This window comes from Electrophorus electricus, chromosome 8 (genome assembly GCF_041902795.1).
Source record: "Electrophorus electricus isolate QZ-2024a chromosome 8, ASM4190279v1, whole genome shotgun sequence".
Lineage (NCBI taxonomy): Eukaryota > Metazoa > Chordata > Actinopteri > Gymnotiformes > Gymnotidae > Electrophorus > Electrophorus electricus.
This window is the reverse complement of record NC_137504.1, coordinates 12,984,411-13,004,239: the sequence shown is the minus strand read 5'-3', so window position 1 is coordinate 13,004,239 and position 19,829 is coordinate 12,984,411. Positions and strand designations below refer to the sequence as shown.

Genomic DNA, 19,829 nt, shown 5'->3' with positions numbered 1-19,829 from the left:
ATGTCACTGTTCAGACTTATCGCTGTGTTGAGTCTCATAGGTAAGTAACTTCTCATTGGATGTTATGGAAAAACCTTTAGCGCAGGGAATGTTGTAATAGCCTTATAAAATATTTGAATTCTCTATGAACATGTTAAAATGTTATTGGATAAAATATCATGTATTCATAACTGATGCAATATATTTGCATTTGTGGTAAATAGAAGAGTTTTAGTAGCTAAAAGTAAATGAGTCGCATTATAGAGTCTGGTTCAGGATTACTGTGAATACTGGCACCAGATTTCTGACCAGCGCCTTTGCACTCTGCTTGGACTTCCTCCCTACTGAGTCCCTGAGTAAAACGGATAGTCTCCTATAATTCTATAGCAGCTGCCTAAATTTTAGACATGATTCATCAGCAAGAATGCTGGTTGCCAACTTGTCCAGACAAAGCAGATCTGTAATTTGCAGGCTGCACTCTGTCGATCATGGTAACATCACCACAAAAAGTCGTCAACGTGAGCATTTATGACACTGCGGAGCTTCGGTGTAATTTCTCCACCAATGAACCGACGCAACAGCTTACAGTTGCCTGGACCTTCTATCCCAAGACCTCCCCAACTCCAGAACAGGTAGGTCCTCCAGAACAGGTACGTCCTCTCTAGAAGCATGATTCAGCATGCGCCCCAGCACTTCCCACAGAAGCAGTTTTTGATTCAGAGTCTCTGTTAATGTGACATGTCTCCTGGGGATGAATATAAAAGTCTGATTAGTCTATAATGATTTGTATAGTGTAAATCCCACTATAGTGATTTGTAATGTCATTTTGATTCACTGCTATTCATAAAATCTACTGTAAATGTTTCAAGTAGTCAGATATGGTCACTGTAGATGTGTTGGACTGGCAATTTTTGTTTTGTTTTAACCTGTTTGTAATAGAGTTCAAAAATTTGTGTTGGCACCAACACAATCTTTTGGTCAAGTCTGACCCTTCAGGAAGTGTGTGTATGTAAATGTGGTGTAGACACACCCTTTTACAGAAACAAAGGAGTTTGTTCAACAGAACTTCTGTGCAGCAACAGAAATTAGAAACAGAAGTTAGAAACATAAACATCTACACACATGCACGTGCACACACACACATACATATATAATCCATGGATGGATTGTAGTACTACATTTTGAGTCTTTTGTGTTTCTAAATAGTCCAGAATGTGCAATACAGTGATACACAACATTTAGATCTGATCCTAGGTACAAAGCGGTATTCTGGTGCTACCTAGGAAGGTGTGCCAGACAGCTGCAGTTCCAGAGTGTACCATTTGGGATTTGTCTAAGCGCAGATGGCTGAGATCACCTGTATAGGACAGGAAAGTCCCAGACAAAAGGACACTCTTATGAAACTGATTTCTTGCAATACAACATCTGCAGTTTCTATATAATGTAAGAGTAGGGTTTAATGCTACTAAAATTGCTCTATGTGCCCACACTGCAATGTAGATATTTGAAAATATTAAAGTGTAATTGTTTATTCTTGGATAATTAAAGAGAGATTTGAATTTCAGGGAGTGTCTACAGGCAGCATTCAAGATCCGTATAATTGAAAACATTTTACATACTTCCTAGATATGGTTTATTCTTTCATAATTTCATTTTAGGTGTACTACTACCAGAGTGGAGCTGAAGTGATTGGCCAGAGGTTCAAGGACAGGCTGAAAGTTCTTTATTCCCCTCTGAACACCACCATGAATGCCAGCATCTCCATCAGTGACATGCGCATTGTCGATGCTGGGACCTACATGTGCGAGGTCCACAACTTGCCTGATATCAGCGGAATCGCCACGGCTACAGTCATCGTTCATGTTTTTGGTAAATGTTTCATGCCTTTCTTCAGACCTACATCAACTGAAACTTCTCCTACATCAACTGAAACAATATATATATTGGAGCAGTTTCAGTGCAGTGCTGGGAACTCAAGTCCCTGAAGCTTCCAGGCCTTCGGTAGAGGATCTGTGCATGAAGGAAAAAGACTGTATTGTGTATATATACAATGCAGACTGCATTGTGTATATATACAATATACATATACAATGAACATATACATAACATATGTATGTATATGTTCATTGTATATGTATATATATGATGTGGTTGACAGCTGCATTAGTTATTATGTGATTATAATGCCAGGTGATCACTGTATAAAAGCAGTCCTATTAATTGTTTATCTATATAGTTATTGTACTCCCTATTCATTTTTACCAGAAAGGTTCCTTCTGATCAAGCTTTGGCACAATGACAGTTTTGATGTGTGTTGCAATGGCTGAGCTCCGCATGCACCACTGGAAGCACTCCCTGTGGGCATTACAGATATAAATGTTTGCTAAGAATTATGGAAACTCTAATTATGTGTGAATGTTTGATGTTTCAGATGCTTCAAATGCCACCCAGGTCGTTATTTGAAATTGTAGCAATTGTGCTGTATGATCAAGTCATTCACACTGACCTCTAATGACCACAAACAAGAAAAAAATATTTTAACTGCAGTTTCACTATGGACATCCTCTTTTGAACCATGTTCTATGCACATTGATCCAGATAGTAAACAGTTCTGATAAGTTAGCTTGTAACAAGGCCTGAGGAGTGGATTAACTACCATGCACTACTTCCACTCCTCTACCATGTTTCTAGGACAACCTTGTTGTCCCTGGTAACCATGTTGGTTTCCATGGGAACTACTGCTGAACAGTCTCCTAATTGTCAGTGTGTGTCAGGACTGCTGGGAGGAGGGAATCTTACAGTGTGCTGTGTGCTTTCTGTAGGTCAGGGATATTTCCTTCCTGTAATTTCAGACCAATTATGGCATAATTATAAAATCGTCATTTGGAATGATGAAAGCAAAATAGCATCTCTGATATTGTAACAGTAATGGAGAATGCATATGCTTTTCCGTCACCGACCCAAAATGACTATTGTACTACACTCTATTTCAATTCTTTAAGCATTATGCTCTTGTAAAAGTTTCCTTGCAGATTCTCAGAAAGCATGTAAAACCAGTCATGTCTTTTGAAAATCGCTTACAGTCGGATTAGTACCATAGGTCATAGAGTACTGAGAAATGGCCTGCCCTTGTATGTTTTTGAAGAGAAACCATCATACCCATTCTGTGCTGTCCATGGAGATGTGGCGACAGGTCACTTGGTCACGCTGACCTGCCATTCCAAGAAAGGCAACCCACCTCCCATGTACACCTGGACCAGGACTGACAAGGGGACAACTGGAAACATGTTAATCAGTGCAGGTGAGTGTATCTCTGTGTGTATGTGTGTGTGTGTGTGTGTGTGTGTGTGTGTGTGTGTGTGTGTGTGTGTGTGTGTGTGTGTGTGTACATGTGCTAATGCTAGCACATTAATTACAAAAAATACTTATTTGAAACCATTTATTGGAATCACAGATTAAAATAATGTTTTCTTTTTTCTGAACTTTTGCTTTCTTTGTTCTTTTGCTTTGTACTAGATGAGACTGGTGTGCTGTCCTTCAGAAACATCTCTCAGTTTCAGTTTGGAAAGTATCAGTGCAATGCATCTAATACCGTCGGCTTCTCTACTTGCACCATTACTCTAAACTCAGGTAGTTTCCAGTTCTGGGTGTGTGCATGTGGGTGTGTGTGTGTGTGTGTGTGTATGTGTTTATACACATGCAGCTGTTCACACTTTGATATTCTGCATAATCCTCTTTGTTTTACTGAACTGAATTATAATCCATTGCCTTCACATGTTTTAAACATACTCCGTTTAAATGAGCTGAATCACATCATAATCCCAGTATAGCACAAGCATTCCCAATATTTCTGCCCCATGTTCATGTTCCTGACGGGGGAAGAGTGAGCCCTTAGATTTAATGAGATGACCAGTGGTTTAGTGAGATGACCAGATGTGTGGTTGCCCAGAGATGCACGAGGCGACGATCGTGGGCGCGGTGATCGGCGCTCTGCTCGCCGCCGCCTTTGTTGCACTGCTGGCATGGAGCATCAGTCATCACCTGAAGAAAAGAAAACACGAGGCAACCAAGTCTAATGCAGAGTGAGTCTCACCTCCATAAGTCTCCCATTTCAGACCAACAATCAAGCTCTTGAGTTATTCTCTACATCAAATGTGCTAATTAAATACCCCTAAGTGAAAACATAAACAATATAGATGCACTGATGTCTGGGAATGCATAGGAATATAGTTTAGTGTACCAGGAAGAATGCAAGTTGGACTGGATAGAGAAGAGGGTGGAGATGTACTTCCTATTTCACACCATTATAACTACAACATATAATGCCATCTCCATTTCCCCATACCATTCATTGTTTTGTTTTGTTTTTAAAAAAAAAAACATTTTTATTGTAGGATCAAAATAAGTATCATAAGTACCAGTACTTCAGTACAGTCCATAACCACAGCATCTACCTGCTGTATTATGGTTGTTTGAAGAGCAGTATTATTATGGCAGTTGCATCAGACAAGCGACTGAGACAATCCTTATGTTGAATATGTTTTCTTTTGATCAGGACCGCAGCGAACTACAAGGCAGTGCCCCCACAAGAAATGAAGGAGCTCCAGGCATGAGAAACATGCTAGCCTAAACTCTACCCCTCAGACCAACTATATTATAAATGCATATGATAAATTATGGGTACCTTCAACTATTCTTACTGTAAATGTATTGATCGCAAATTATAACTATGCATTTCTGACAATAATGTAACTAAGCTTGGATATTTATAAAGAAAAAATCTTGGTGGTAAAAATTAAAATGTTGCTGCCTTTTGGCCATACAGTTGTTAGCTGATGTGTGGGTTTAATACAAAGCGCACTAAACATGATACTTGAATAAATTCCCCAATTATCATTTTCAGTTTGTATTCAACAACAGCAAAAATCCATTTTTTATGCCAAAATGTTACATAGTGATATGCATGTATGCCAAAAATGTGTGAAAAAATGCAAGAAAAAAAAATGTAATTGAGGGAAAAAATCTGTTTTTTATATTGTTGTCTTTCATGCAGCTTGGCTCTTGTGAATTAAAATCCAGAACAGATCCTCAACAAAGAGCCTGCATTGTACTGGAATCTTAATATGACTTTGGAAAAAAAAAATCATTGTACTTCAGTTCAGACTGACAGACTCTATTTAGAGTGGGAAAGAGGAGAAGGGCCAGTCATGACATACATTAACTCCCACCTCCACACACACATACACAAACAAAGCCACTTAAGAGAGAAATTGCTGGAAAAGCCGATAAGGCCTGGGTACAGGTACAGTGGACCAACTTGAGAGATGTGTCCACATCACCATGCGCTAGCTCCCTCAGAGGTTCTGTGCCCCACCTTCATTAAGCAGCTTCTGTTTCATTGCTGTTCGAAATGAATTGGTAACAGGTGGCAAAAGGATATGACAATGAATGTGGTTGCTTGGTAACACAATCTGCCTCTAAAGAATGAGCCAATATCTTCGTTGCAGGTGGGGTTTTTTTTTTAGTGGAAGGCAAGAATGCCAGTGGCCTCCATTGTGCTCAAGGAGCTGGCGAGGACAGGAAACCTCTTGTGATGTATGTGTTATGTTTGCAGCTAGGCTGCATTTAACTCTTGCCTTGTTTTGAATTTTGGAGGGAACAGGGAGTCAGAAGAGGTGCTATCATATCTGATAAACAGGAAGAAGCAAAGATCCACGAGGAATGTTTGGTTAACTGCCTTTGTATTATTTTGTGTGTTTTTTCAGTTAGTAATATTCCACCACAGGAAAGGTATCCATGGAGGTTTTTGAGTGTCAAAATTAATGAAGGTATTTCAGATACTGGCTTTCGATTCCAGCAATCTCCATTTTTAGTTGTGCTGAGCAAGGTTACCAGGAGGGGGCACCAGAGATACACTGCGGTCACATCGGTTTGTCTGCAGGGCACGGCTTTCATTTTTTCTCTGATAAAACCTCCTCAGTGGGTATGGCACAAATCTCCCTTTACATGATAAGTAAAAATATGTATAACAAATCTGAATACTATGTGGTATCAAAGGTAAAGTTAGTGTAGGATTTGTTTATTTATTTTTGTATGCACTTTTAGGTGGGCCATATAGAGCTTGCTTAAAAAGGATCCACTTCAGCAAATTGTCCATACTGTAAAGGTATTATGAGCATTGAATATTCTGTAAGTTCTAAACAATGAGATGGAGAGATATTATGGCAATTAGATGAACACCTCTACTACCAGCCCCTCCCTGGTGAAATAAATATAAAATGTGATGGATATATTTCTAAAAAAATAAGTTATCCGACTCCCATTGCAACACTTCAATGGGTTTGCCCAAAGATGACATCTAATGTGTATGAGCCCTGCGCTCAATGGCATTTATGAATATTTATTATCTATACATTATCAATCAAGAATTTGAAGATTTATTAGGTTCTCTTTTATTTGATTCAAAGGTGAAGTCCTCACTGAAGGACTACTGATTCAAGAATCCCTGATTTAATCAGTTAATTTGGGTCCCAGCTCACTGTAATAAGACCTTAACCTGGGTTTTTTTTGTTTCTTCAGTGTCACCACCAGGACAAGACTCCAGCTTTCAACATTTCCAATCCTACATTAGAACATCTCAAACTGAGCATAATCCCAAAATATCCCACAAGATAGGGTACTCCACCTGAGGGACTGTCACTGTCTCACACACACACACACACCTCCCAATCACCAGCCCACATGAACAAATTGTCCAATGGTCTGCATTGCTTCTTGTTCCTGCATGCAACAGGCGGTCCAAGTGATACCGCTACTCTGCTGTATCGCTCTGACTCTACTGTTTTTGTTTTGTTTTACATTTACATTTAATGGCATTCAGCTGATGCTTTTATCTAAAGCGACTTACAATTATGACTGAGTACAACTTTGAGCAATTGCGGGTTAAGGGTCTTGCTCAGAGGCCCAATAGTGGCAACTTGGTAACCTTCCAATTACAAATCAAGTACCTTAACCACTGAGCTGCCACTGCCCTACTGCCCTACTGCCCTACTGCTCTACTGCCAGTGCTACTAACTTTTTTCCTTTTTTTCTGCTCGCCGCAGTGCTATGAAGGATAATTGCAATGGAGGATAAAGACACTCCATTCCCTCACTCACGCCTCACTCCGTCCATGCCGACTTGTTATACTTTTGTTAGCATTATGAATTCTTGTGCAAAATAAGTAATTATTTCAAATTGAATTGGTAACACTTCATTATTTATTACTAAGTTAGTAAGCACTTAAACATTAAGGAACCATTCCAATTAGTCACCAAAATAGTTCAAAATTATTTACCAGGCCTTTAACCATCAAACAATATAGTGGAGGAGTTGAATAAAACCCTGCAGATATCAGAAGTTTGTTGGCTGGCTGGTTAGTTTGTTTGAACAATGACGCTATGAAAACTATGAAGTATGGAAAATTATGTTTTTCGTGTTGAACAACTTCTATTTTAGGCTGTCAGTCGCTATATCTGCTGGAATATGAGTTTACTGGTGTTTCAGTAAACACGCATGTTGAGCAAGATTAGACACTACCCTTGCTTTTTTGGTTGTATAAACGTGTCCATGCTGATGTGCCAGTAGTTCAAAGTAGAAAAAACGCTGGTTACTACTTAGTAAAATGGCGAGAGAGAGAGAGAGAGAGAGAGAGAGAGAGAGAGAGAGAGAGAGAGAGAGAGTGCCCATACATGTGCAAGTACATATATATGTGTGTGAGAGAACGAGAGAGATCTGAGTTGACAGAACACTCTTCTCGTCTTTTAGGTCAAACCACTTCGCGCTCTTTACATCCTTCCGATGACTCATGTGAAAATCAGATAAGTGATACAATCAAACCCAGCACGAAGCTTTCTTTTCAAATCTAAGGCTTGCAAATATCAAGACAAAACCAGAAGGAGCCAAGCAAGGGTGCACAAGCAGGCAGTATAAAAGACACTAACAGCATAAAAAGAACGACATTCGTATTATTAGTAAGTATTATGCAGTTAATTGTAATTATGGAAGATGAGTATATCTGGTTTAAAAAACACATGTTTTTTGGTAAAACATACCTAATATAGGCTACCCAATTTTTAAGTAACTGAATATAATTTAACATATTTTATTTTGTTATTTATCGTCTGAAGGAGAAATGCCAAAGGAGAATTCAGATTAAATTAACATCTGAATAATTACATTCTGCAATTGTCAAACATTTGGTAAATGTCAAACTAGAGCCATTCTGGAGCACTCTAGTAAGTCCCTCCACAGAAAAATGTGTGGATCTGTAACAGCCCTACACAGAACTATGGTAATCCAAAATCATAACCCAGGCATGACAGCTTTGTTTGGAGAACAATAATAGAGAAAAATTCATATCCTTTGACTTTTTTTCCATTACAACTTAACAATCATGCCATTCGAGGATGCACTGATAGTAATCCACTGAAAAGTTGCTCACCTTGCTTTCTGGAATTACCCTTTGGTAATAGTTGTGAGGCTCTTTAAAAATTTCTAATACCTAATTTCATGCCACACAACCTTTTAAACATTTATCTATAAAACATGTTAAACTCTCTAGCTGAGGTTCTTCAAAAACCGCATGCAAGTGCATATGTAAAAAAAAAGTTACATACATTTTTCTGAACTTCCTTGTACAGGCTTACGAAAACAAGTCTGCTTTAAATCTACTTAACTGGAAAAATACAGGAAAATATTATCATGTGAATGTTCACAAAACAAATGAAAACTAATATTTGTTTGATTCTGTTTTTTTATTTTTATATATGTTACAATTTTCCTAAATTATTCAATTATTTACAAATATTACAGCATTTGATGACATCTTACACACATGAAAATAAAGATTGCTTTGCTGAGTAGGGATATTCCCTACCCTGTTGCACATTCAACATTAAACATGAATCATCCAGAATGCTTTCATCACAGTTCATGGCTAACAACCTATAACCTGATGAATTATGAAGAAGAACGCATAACTTACCACAAAAGCATGTTAAAGTCACCATAATGGCACACTGGTGAAAACTCAGTTAATCATAACATAAAAATATCACAACCTTTTCAGGTTGCTGGCAAAGGCTATTTGTTTTCTAACTGAGTAATATACTCTACAACCTGTGAACCAAGTCACTGACAAGTCTAAAATGAATCAAAGAATGGTAAATACAAAGCACCCAAGTCCACAGAGTGTATACACATTAAAATAGCTAGACATAATGAATAAAATTCAGAATACGTTATAGTTTGCGCTTCTCACGTTTCATGAAATTCTTATCATCTGTCGACTTGGAGTGGTTTGTTAATTCCTTGAGCTAGATTTCTGTAATGGAGCGGTTGATGCTGATCCTTCTCCTGTTCAAGTCATACATGTTTTTAAACTTGCCGTTCATGGCACACAGGAGGGTCTTCCTGTACACACTGGAGAGAAAGTAGTAAATAATGGGGTCCAGGCAGCTGTTGAGGGTGGACAGAAGCAGTGTGATCTCGTTCCAGGTGTGTAGCTGCTGCTTGCTCTCCAGCCTTGCAATGCTTTTCATCTGAGCCAGTACGTATGGTACTCGCACTAGATGATAAGGCAGGAAGCACAGGGTGAATATGCCCGGCACCAGGAAAGTCTTCAAGATGATCATCTTCCTGTCATCCTGGTTGTTGGAGTTGCCCTTCCCCATCTGAACAGTCCTGAGCTTCAGCGCAATCTTCACATAGAAGATGACAAAGAGCAAAAACAGACCACCGAAGAGGGCGACTACCATGAGGTTGATGCCACCCGTTAGCTGCCCCTGGTCGTGGAAATGAAAGCAAATTCGATTGCATGGGTTTTCCCATCTGCTGCTCATGAAGAACAGGCAGGTTACTAAGAAAAGGATAGACCAGATGGCATAGCTGGCTCTCCGGCTCCAGCAGACCTTCTGGACACGGAAGACCCACACTGGCTTGGTGATCTTGAGATAGCGGTCCAGGCTGATCAGGCTGAGGAAGGAAATGCTGGCATACATGTTTATGTAGAAGAGGATGCCCACCACTCGACACACAATGAAGGGACCCTGCCTGTTGTGGTAGTGAACCCTCAGCGGCAAGCAAAGAACCAAGAGCATGTCAGCCAGCGAAAGGTGCCGCATGTACACCGCCATGGAAGTGTTGGCATTGCGCTGCAAGAACAAGAGAAAAATGCTGATGCTGTTGTTGAGGAGTCCGATACAGCAGATGATGGAGTAACCGACAGGCAGGAGTGGTGACAGGGAATTGTCCCGGATCTCACAAACACTGCTGTTGTCACTGACGTTGTACCCCAGGGACATTGTGTCAATAGAGCACAGGCCAAACTTTTCAGTGGTTCTTTTCTTTCCACAGTCGTACCACGTATACAGATCCTGCAGTAAAATTACAGGGAATATATGAACCTTCAGTCATATGAACTGACTGGAGTTTTAATATCCTTATCACTTAAAGTAGGTGGAACATGTGAAGGTTCTTTCTCAAGTAAATATCTCCAACTGCAGTAATTTTTAACCTATTAAAAAGGTTTACACAGGTTCAAGCCCCTTTGAGACTATTTAGAAACAAGAGTAAAATAATATCATTAAAAAAAAAATGCTAAAAGATTACCAAAAAGTTATAGGATTACTCTTATGAATATTTTTCAGCATAGACATTATATGGTCTAATTTCCTCAGAGGATGACAAGAGAGAACATTCGCCAGACTTTTTTTCCCATTCAAAACTATGTAGATTAAACCCAGAACTGTGGATAAAGAAAATAACATCAACTCTACCACATCAAAACTTTGAATCACTATAAATCTATTTGTTGAAGATATCTGACACTATTAACAGCTTTAACTAAGTAATAAGTACAAGTAGTAAGCACAAGCTCTTACCTGTGTGACAGTCCTTTTTTGTCCGCCTCGCATGCAAGCACTACTTATGCATCCGCACTTGTGAGGGAAGTTCCTGGTGACGTCTGCACTGGGGGCTGGTTTGCAGCCAAGTGATCGGTTCAGGGAAATGTTAACTGTATTGTTAAAAATAGCACTGTGTCAAGTGTCACAGCTTACTTTGAGGGAGTTACTCAAAATGTGCCATTTATTGTACCCCAAATTCAGCATACACTGTTTTTCCTGTAATAATTTTGCAAAATTATTTTTGCATTCATCCAAAATATTTTATCCAAAACTCTTTCTCCTGTCAAGATGGTATTTTTGCATCAAAACTTTACACACAAATACCAAATGAATAGTTCGATCTACACAACAATTGCACACTGATGTGATAAACAGAAAGCAATACTAGCCTGTGTTTTGTGTGTTTTTAGTGTTAAGGTCACAGAAGTCTGCTGTAAAAGTCTCTCAATATACTCATATTTACATGTATATTCACAAATATACAGGTTATGTATGCATATTCAGTACATATACACAAAATAAACAAATACAAGTTTGAATGTTTATTTTTTTTAAATGAACAGTACTGCAACACATATGCTATATATACTGTAATACATAGATCACAAAGAGCAAAAAAGGATGAAATAGGGTTGTAATTCTGACATTAAAAATTAGGATGCATCTTGTCTCCTATTTTGGTCCAGCCACAAGCTCTTGTTGATATCACAGGTGATGTGCTCTCTGGCTAGACACAAGGGAAGTCTGGAGTGACATATCCAGCCTTGGCATTGTTCCCTCTTCAGTGTCACCACAAGCTTACTCCAACTCCTGGAGAAGTTGTATGTGTTGATGGGGATAGTGTTCATAAACTCTGGTTTCTAAATGTACAAATTAGTAATAAATGTTTTACCTATGAAAACGGGGTTTGGGTAATTGGTAAATGGGTGTGTCATTTGCATGGCAATGTTTTTGTGATGGCCCGAGTGCCGCGGGGCGAGGAGCAGGACGCACAGACTCCATCGGTTTGGACAGATATTTATTGACATACGAAGACAATGGCACTCACATATAAATAACACAAGCGTAGAACTTGAATACGAATACGTTTAACATTGACAATGAGAACAAGCATTTAAACATGAACTTGAACAACGGCAATGACCGACAGCGCTGCACACAATGACAGAGACTGAAATACACAAAGACAAAACACTAACCAGGTGCAGGTGTGTGCAGGCATGGTTACAAATAAACAAACAAGATCCTCCCAATGCATGCGGTGAGCCAAACCATGTAACTCGTGAGAGGCGAGCGTTCCGTGACAGTTTTCCAAAAGAAACACAGGTATTTGTTTTTTTATATCTTAGCAACTGCAAAAATTGTAATTAAACAATGTATATAAAATATGAATATGTATACAATTCATTAACATAGTGAATATGTATCGAATACTGTAACAGAGAATATGTAAACAATACTGTAACAGAGTGAATATGTAAACAATACTGTAACACAGTGAAAAAGCAGAGGGCTCTACCGGAAAGTGAAACATACTTGTACATAAACATATCACATTTCTTTCACATTATCAGAATTCCTTTCAAATGGAACGCAATATATTTGTTTAATACTCATCTTATGTCCTCTCAGTGTGCAATTAATTTTTTTATCTGATTTATCATCTGATTTATCCTGGGATGTCCATATCAATTATTTGCTTTCAAAGACAAGACCAAGGATCCACTATTTTAATGTTGCCAAAATAACTTGTCTGTAATGTTTTAAAACCAATATACCTGACCTTTATTTGTTCAGTCTTTCAGTATGCTAGCCCAGTTTGGGGCAGGCTAATAAAAAAAACCTCTGAGAGGAGTTGGAGAGAGTTCCAAAACACTGCTGCAGGATTATTGGCATCCCATCACGATCTCTTCCACTCCTGAGTGAAAGGGAGGACAAGGCCACCCTGAATATTCAAGCATCCTCAAGAATCGTTAATCTGTTCTGTATGGCCTCCTGCCTGCAGTCTCGACATCTATTTACATGCTTTGTGTGCACCAGGGATATGTAGTACCCATAAGCAGAACCAAAAAGTCATGAATGTTTTTATTGCTCACATTGCTTTTTAAACTAATTACTTATTTTATGGTTTATGTAATTGATTCAGTGTTTTTGTTTATGATGTTACTGTTGTAATGTTTGATGTATCCTGCCTTGTCAAGCTTTTATAAATGTACATGTTTATGCTTCTTTGAGTCTGATGGCTTTATTTGCCAACACCATGCTGATGATTCTTCCTCCTGACTGAAGATACAGTTTCTTCCATGATGTGGTCTTCTGTGAATTCTGCATTAAATTCTGTGTTTACTTACTTTTACTGAGAACAGAGTAAGTAATTGCAGTTAACTGTGTTTACATAATTGATGGCTATGTGGCCCACTGACACTGAATTTTGTTTAGTGACAAAAGTGTTTCTACAAATTACAGAGATGTGTTCACACTGACATCTATGCTTTTGGCTCAGAAGTGTGTGTCAAGTTTTGCACAACAAGTGCACCAGATTTGCAGACTGTGCAGATAAAAGGAGATTGGGGTTTTGGTTGTGGGGAAAGTGTATATGACTCTGTGGTGTTAGCAGAGAAACTTCATTTAATCAGTCTGCATCTGACTACAAAAAACTGCAATTGGGTTTAAGCTGTGATGACTTGGGTTAACAATATTGAATGCCTTTGCTTTCCGAATGAGCACATGGTGCAGCCAGTATTATGTGAAGGAATCTGTGTTTTTCACAAAAGGTTCTACAAATCTGAATCATATGTGACAATAGGTGAATGGTGCTTATAGTTTTGGCAAATGGGGATGTCTTTTGGTAAAGTTGAATTAATAGGCCAAGTTGAGTTAGAGTGTGTAAACAATCAAGAAAAACTAATATTATATTATAATTTTGGTTGGCCATTCTTCCTGATAAGTGAAGTGATGCTAAATGAGCAACACTATGTGGGATTGTAGGTGCTTTTAATGGACAACGAACTGTAAAGTATACAGTAATGGTAAAGACAAAAGTAGAGGGCTAAATACTCTCAAAAAATACTCAAGTAATGCATAATACCATATAACTATAGGTAATACCATTTAAGTATACTACCATGTAAAATACACTCATCGACTGCTTTTTCACCTTGCTAGCACCGGGTTGGACCCCCTCTTGCCTTCATTCTTTGTGGCTTAGATTCAGCAAAGTGCTCAAAACCTTTTGGTACATATTGATATGATAGCATCATGCAGTTGTTGCAGATTTATCAGCTGCACATCCATGATGCGAGTCTCTTATTACACCACATCACAAAAGTGCTTTATTGGATTGAGATCTGGTGTCTGTGGAGGCCATTTGAGTACAGTGAAATTATTGCCACATTCAAGAAACTAGTTGATGATGTAAGCTTTATGACATGGTGCTGGAAGTAACCATTAGAAAATTGGGTACACTATGGTCCTAAAAAGATATGGTCAGCAGCAATACTTAGGGAGGCTATGGTGTTTAAACATTCTTCAGTTCATTTTAAGGGGCCCAAAGTTTGCCAAGAAAATATCCCCCACACCATTACGCCCGAAACACTGATATAAGGCAGGATGGATCCATGCTTTCATGTTGTTTATGCCAAATTCTGTGTTCCGAGATGCTCTGCATGCCTCAGTTATGCCTCAGTTGTAACGAGTGCTTATTTGAGTTAATGTTGCCTTTGTAGCTGCTTGAACCAGACTGGTCATTCTCCTCTGACCTCTGTCATCAACAAGGCATCAACAGAGAACTGCGGCTCACTGGAGACTTTCTCTTTTTTGGACCATTCTCTATAAGCCATAGAGATCCCAGTAGGTCAGCAATTTCTGAAATTCTCAGACCAGCCCATCTAACACCAACAACCATGCCACATTCAAAATCAGTTAAATCACCTTTCATCCCCATGCTGATGCTCAGTTTGAACTTTGTCTACATGCACCTTGACCATGTCTACATGCCTAAATGCTTTGAGTTGCTGCCATGTGATTGGGTGACTGGATATTTGTGTTAACGTGCAATTGAACAGCTGTACCTGATGAAGTGGCTGGTGAGTGTAAGTGCAAAGCCTCAAAGGCATAATACTTTTATTGCTTATAATAATAATAATATATAATCTAACAAATAATATAAATAATAAATAAATAATATATAGCTGCCTAATAACCTAATAAAGTCTAAAAACCATTATGCATAATAACCTTACAACATTGCAAATTTAGGGCATTGTGATATAAGTAACCAGCCTAAATTGTTGACTGGTTAAGCACCTCATTCATAAGAAATGAGAGTGGGCCCACTCTCATTTCTTATTTTTACCCCTACACCTTCTATTCAAGTGTCCCCCTGCCCCTTGAAACTCAGTTACAAGAGGGAGTAGTTGAAATTTTCTCCTATGAAATGGGAAACCCCCTGAAGGACCCAATATGTTATTAGTGGCCTTCAATGACTGTGACAAACAGATTTTACAGCACATTTCCAGTATGTTGTTCTCAGCTGTGCTGATCTCTCTTGTGTGGGCAATAGGCATTCTTTTGCAGCTGTCCGCAGTTGTTGTTCACAACTTCAATTTCACGCATCAATTGGTCACCAAATAAAAAAGAACACTGCTTCATTACCAGGCTACTAGCACCGTTCTGTAGGCAACCTTGCCAGTCTGTATTGATATTGGATAGCAGTAAAGTTCACCAACCTCGTTACAGGACTTTAGTTAAACTTTGGGCATTGTACGCCTTCAAAGGAGGAGAAATAACCTAACCTCTTGGCCACAAAAAGAGACATGTGATACTTCAATTAAATTTATTCCTAGTCACAATCAGGTGGGTTGCTAATTCTTTCAGGGGCTAGCAGCCCTAGCATTATCTCTGTTCCAGTGCAAAAATAAGCAACATGGCTAATGACAGGTCAGGCACCTTTAATCATAACAGATCCAGAAAATAAAGCTGAGCATTTTTAAATCCAAAGAATTTAGTGAGTTTTTGTCCAGTACAGGAAAAACCTCGCCACGGTAACACCAGCAGCAAAGAAAGCAAGGTATTTAGTTTTACTCAGTAATAAATCAATGGCCAGTTTTATCCATCGCCTTAGAAGCATTTTATCTCTCATAATCTGTGAAGCCCAAAACATGACCGTCTTTGCTCTTTCAAAATGACACCCAGTCACCTCGTTGAGAATGAGAAGGTATGCAAAGTAGTGAAAAGCAGTCACATGTCCCCAGTTGCTGCCATCCTCCAACAAATTCATAGCCAAAGTCAGAAATAAAACTTGTGTGTCTTCTCCTTGCAGTTCATGAGATGTTGAATTTCTTCTTGCTGGTCAAAATTAGAAATTTCAGTGAGCAAGGTAACAGCACAATTCACAAGGAAACCATCTCCTTCATTGAGATACCCCCCCAAGACCTCAGCATTAAGCAGTATGTTTGGGTGTTCTCTAGCAATTTGCACCAGTACATAGGTTCTTAATAAGATTGTGCAACAGCTTTGTGTTTCCCATTCTTCAGTGTCTTCTGCCTCAGAGGTGCCTCCTTTATCCATGTTCTTTCTTCAGCCAGAATCTACACCAACACTGAAATCCACTGATTAAAGATACTGGACTGTCTACCCACACTGTCTGCCAAAATGCAACTGTATATAATTCATATAATTCCATGACCAAACAGTGGAACCATAGTTACTTTTTTCAGAACTGACAATAAAATTATGGTCTTAAACAAGTGAAACTGGATAGACAAGATAGACTCTGTGTCATAGTTTATTTCGGCTGTGGGACATATACCAAGATCTTGAATGTATAATACTGATTTGGAATTCACTTATGTATTAAGGAACATCAAAATTTTGTCACCAACATGGTTCAAAATTAGTTACCAAACAATTACTTATCAGTCAATATAGTAGGGAAGATTTTTTTTAAATACTATGCTAATATTGAAAATTTGCTTGTTTGTTTTCAAATCCACCTTACGCGCAAGCCACCTGACCAGGGCTGCCACCCTGCCTCAAGACACACCAGCTGCCTCGTTGCCAAATCAACTAGCCACCTCGTCTCCCGCTTGGTCTGCTTCCCAGTTCCTTGCACAACCACCCATTTTGTTAGTTGTATCACTGCATTTGTTATTCCTGTGACATTGCCCCCTGCTGAGCCTACACCATTTGCTGGTGGCTTTGCATGTGGCTTTTGTTTTTGTTTCCCTTGTGTTACATGTGCCTTTGTTTTCCTTCGTGCCACTGCTCCCTCAGGTGGTGTCTGATACCTCATTCACCACACCATCTGAAGGCTGTTATGTAATTATGTTATGCCTTATTTAAGCCTGTTGTGTTTGTATGTTGGTCATTACTTGTTGCAATTTTATGTTCAGTTTCGTTTTTATTACTTTCATTAAACAGTTCAGTTGGAGACCTGCACCTCTTTCTCCTTTTTTGTCTGCACATTCTTCCCCCATGACAGTACCCAGCCTCCAGGTTTATTTTACTGTCCCTGGTTTGCCTTTTATCCCCATCACCGTGTGTGCGCCCATCTGTGTTAGTATCATCTTTAGAGATGTTTTATGCTGAATAAATGCTGAATAAATGAACTCACTGGCCATGAGGGCTAAATCTTCACTAAGAAGATTTAGTGTTTTCTTGATCAAAGCTAAAAAAACACTCAAATTCAACACATCACTTTTCTCATCTCTGTTCCTGCTCTCGCAGCACCTGCATCAGTGGTCCTCTCCTGCCTCAAGGCCTGGGGACCTTGTCTGATTTGGACATGCTTCAGGAGCCATGCGTTGAAGGAGGGAGACTGTCACAGTTTCCCTTGTCACCAGTCTTCACATGATGCTAAGAGCTATGTGATTTTGAGTTTATTTCTGTTTTGGTTCCCATGATAATGTCTTCATGTAGTTTTGTTTTGATGTCTGTTTCCGCCCTTGTCAGTTCTTCTTCTCAGTTCTTGTCAATTATATACTCTCTCCTTGTGGTTCACACCAGTTCACTCTATGTGAGCCTAAATATACCTCTTGTTCTTCCATATTGATTGTTAGTTCTTTGTTTGTTGTCTGGAAGCTATGTTAGTGTTGTTGTCAGCAATTTTAGTCAAGTTCTTCATGCAAGTTTGCTTTGTGTCTGATTTACATTTTGATACACACTGTTGTTTCTCTTATTTGGTTTTAGTTTCCATTTTGCAGTTTTGTTTAGATAGTGTTATAGCTGTTTTTGAGTTTTAGTTTCTCTTAATGAAAACCTCAGCTTACACTTGTGTCCTTCTTTTGTCAAATCATAACATGTCAAACTGATACACATCCTGTTGCATTCTCACGCCATCTAAAAATGAAAGACACTTTGATACGATTGTGGATGAACAGTTGTCATTCTCATATCATGTCACAAACTTGACTTGGTTATGTAGGTTTCTCCTCTTCAACTGTTAGAGAATTTGTCAATTTCTCTCTGAGAAGGCTACCCAGGAGTTCGTGCAGTCTCGTCATCTCCAGGAACTTTGATGCTTGTCTACAAGCCCAAACATGGGCCTGCTCCCTTCTACATAACATACTTATTATGCAGCTGCACTTAGTTTGGATGCCTGTTTGTTATGACACCCAGCATTGTAACATTATGAAACACCATGAGGATAAAGGCATAATTATTAGCACTGTGTTTAAAACAGATATAAAAACAAAGGGTAATTTCTGTGGGCAACTGTAAGATAAACAGTCCCCATTTTTCCTAATGCTGCTGCAAAAACTCTAATATGTTGCCCACAGAGAAAACAAAGCACTACTATATAAATATATAAATATCAATATCTCATCTGTGACATATAAGTTAGAAGAATGCTGCACAATGCACCAGACATGTATTACAAGTTGGCCTCCTTACCATAATGCACATTGGAAAAGGTCAGAGCTCTCAGCAAATCTTCCACAACCCACACAAGTAGACTCCCTCACAACTCCCTCACCATTCACAATCCAAAGGTTTCTAAGAATGCACCAGAAAAGATCTGAAGTATAGAATGGACCCACATATTTCAAACACAATAAATGTAAGAGATGAGAAAAGGAAGCAGGAATTACTTTATTGCAATGATTGACATTACTTGCCTTTATCTATTTAATGTAATTTTCAGTAATGTTACTATTTAATTACTATGTAACGTAATAATCAATAATAAAACAAACTATAGCTTTTGTGATAAAATTTTAATGTATTCACAGCTGTGAAGATAAATTCTAAATAAAAATCTAATTATATCTATATAATCTAATTATATTTATAAAAATATCTACCCATATGAGAAAGACAAGAATTGTAGAGAATTCTTATTGAAATTACACAAATATTTTGTAATTAGTAAAAACATTGTGCTACAGACCTTCAACTACAAAATGGAGAGACCTCATAATACATTACAAGTCAGACTCATTTAGTACAAAATGCAATGTTAATTTCGTTTTTTTCTATCATCATCTTTATTTTGAAGCTTACCCTTACATAGCAGAAGCTTTTGTGGGTGCACTTGGCATAAAACTTAGAGGTTTCAGCCTTGTTACAGTCAGCCTTATCTTTGTTTCCTGTGGTGAGAGGTTGGAAAAACAGCTGAATAATACGTTTTGGATGCGTCCTTCATAAAATGATATAAATCAGCATATTTCTTAAAGCCTATATATTTCAAGGCATACTCTGAACTCTCTTTTACGTGAGGAGGTATGTGGTTGTAAAGCTGTGGTTTCAACTGAAAAATTATATTAATAATGAGAAAACAAACACAGCAGAAGAAAAAAATCGTTTGTAAGAGCGCGTTTGGTCTTCCAAACAGGGCGCTATAATCAGAACGAAACCAATTTATGTATCAGTACGTGCACTACCAGTGTGTCACCAGCAGATGGC

The 19,829-nt window shown here is 38.5% G+C and overlaps 2 protein-coding genes and 1 long non-coding RNA gene across 3 annotated transcripts; 2 read left to right on the top strand and 1 right to left on the bottom strand.

Moving 5' to 3' along the window:
* On the top strand, positions 1-4,830 carry LOC113582286 (V-set and immunoglobulin domain-containing protein 1-like). Its single transcript, XM_035526903.2, has 7 exons — positions 1-40; positions 451-611; positions 1,638-1,848; positions 3,125-3,280; positions 3,496-3,609; positions 3,929-4,061; positions 4,535-4,830. The coding sequence occupies exons 1-7, from the start codon at positions 1-3 to the stop codon at positions 4,590-4,592; spliced, it is 873 nt and encodes a 290-aa protein (XP_035382796.2). The 3' UTR covers positions 4,593-4,830.
* Positions 4,831-8,755: 3,925 nt separating this feature from the next.
* Positions 8,756-10,971, bottom strand: gpr34l (G protein-coupled receptor 34 like). Its single transcript, XM_027019087.3, has 2 exons — positions 10,902-10,971; positions 8,756-10,394 (listed from the first exon to the last, which is right to left on the bottom strand). Exons 1-2 carry the CDS (start codon positions 10,932-10,934, stop codon positions 9,336-9,338), a joined length of 1,092 nt encoding a protein of 363 aa, XP_026874888.2. The 5' UTR covers positions 10,935-10,971; the 3' UTR covers positions 8,756-9,335.
* Positions 10,972-12,153: 1,182 nt separating this feature from the next.
* LOC145659115 (uncharacterized) lies at positions 12,154-13,153 on the top strand. Its single transcript, XR_014125129.1, has 2 exons — positions 12,154-12,251; positions 12,723-13,153. It is a non-coding gene; the product is annotated as an uncharacterized LOC145659115 (long non-coding RNA).
* The last annotated feature ends 6,676 nt before the right edge of the window (positions 13,154-19,829 follow it).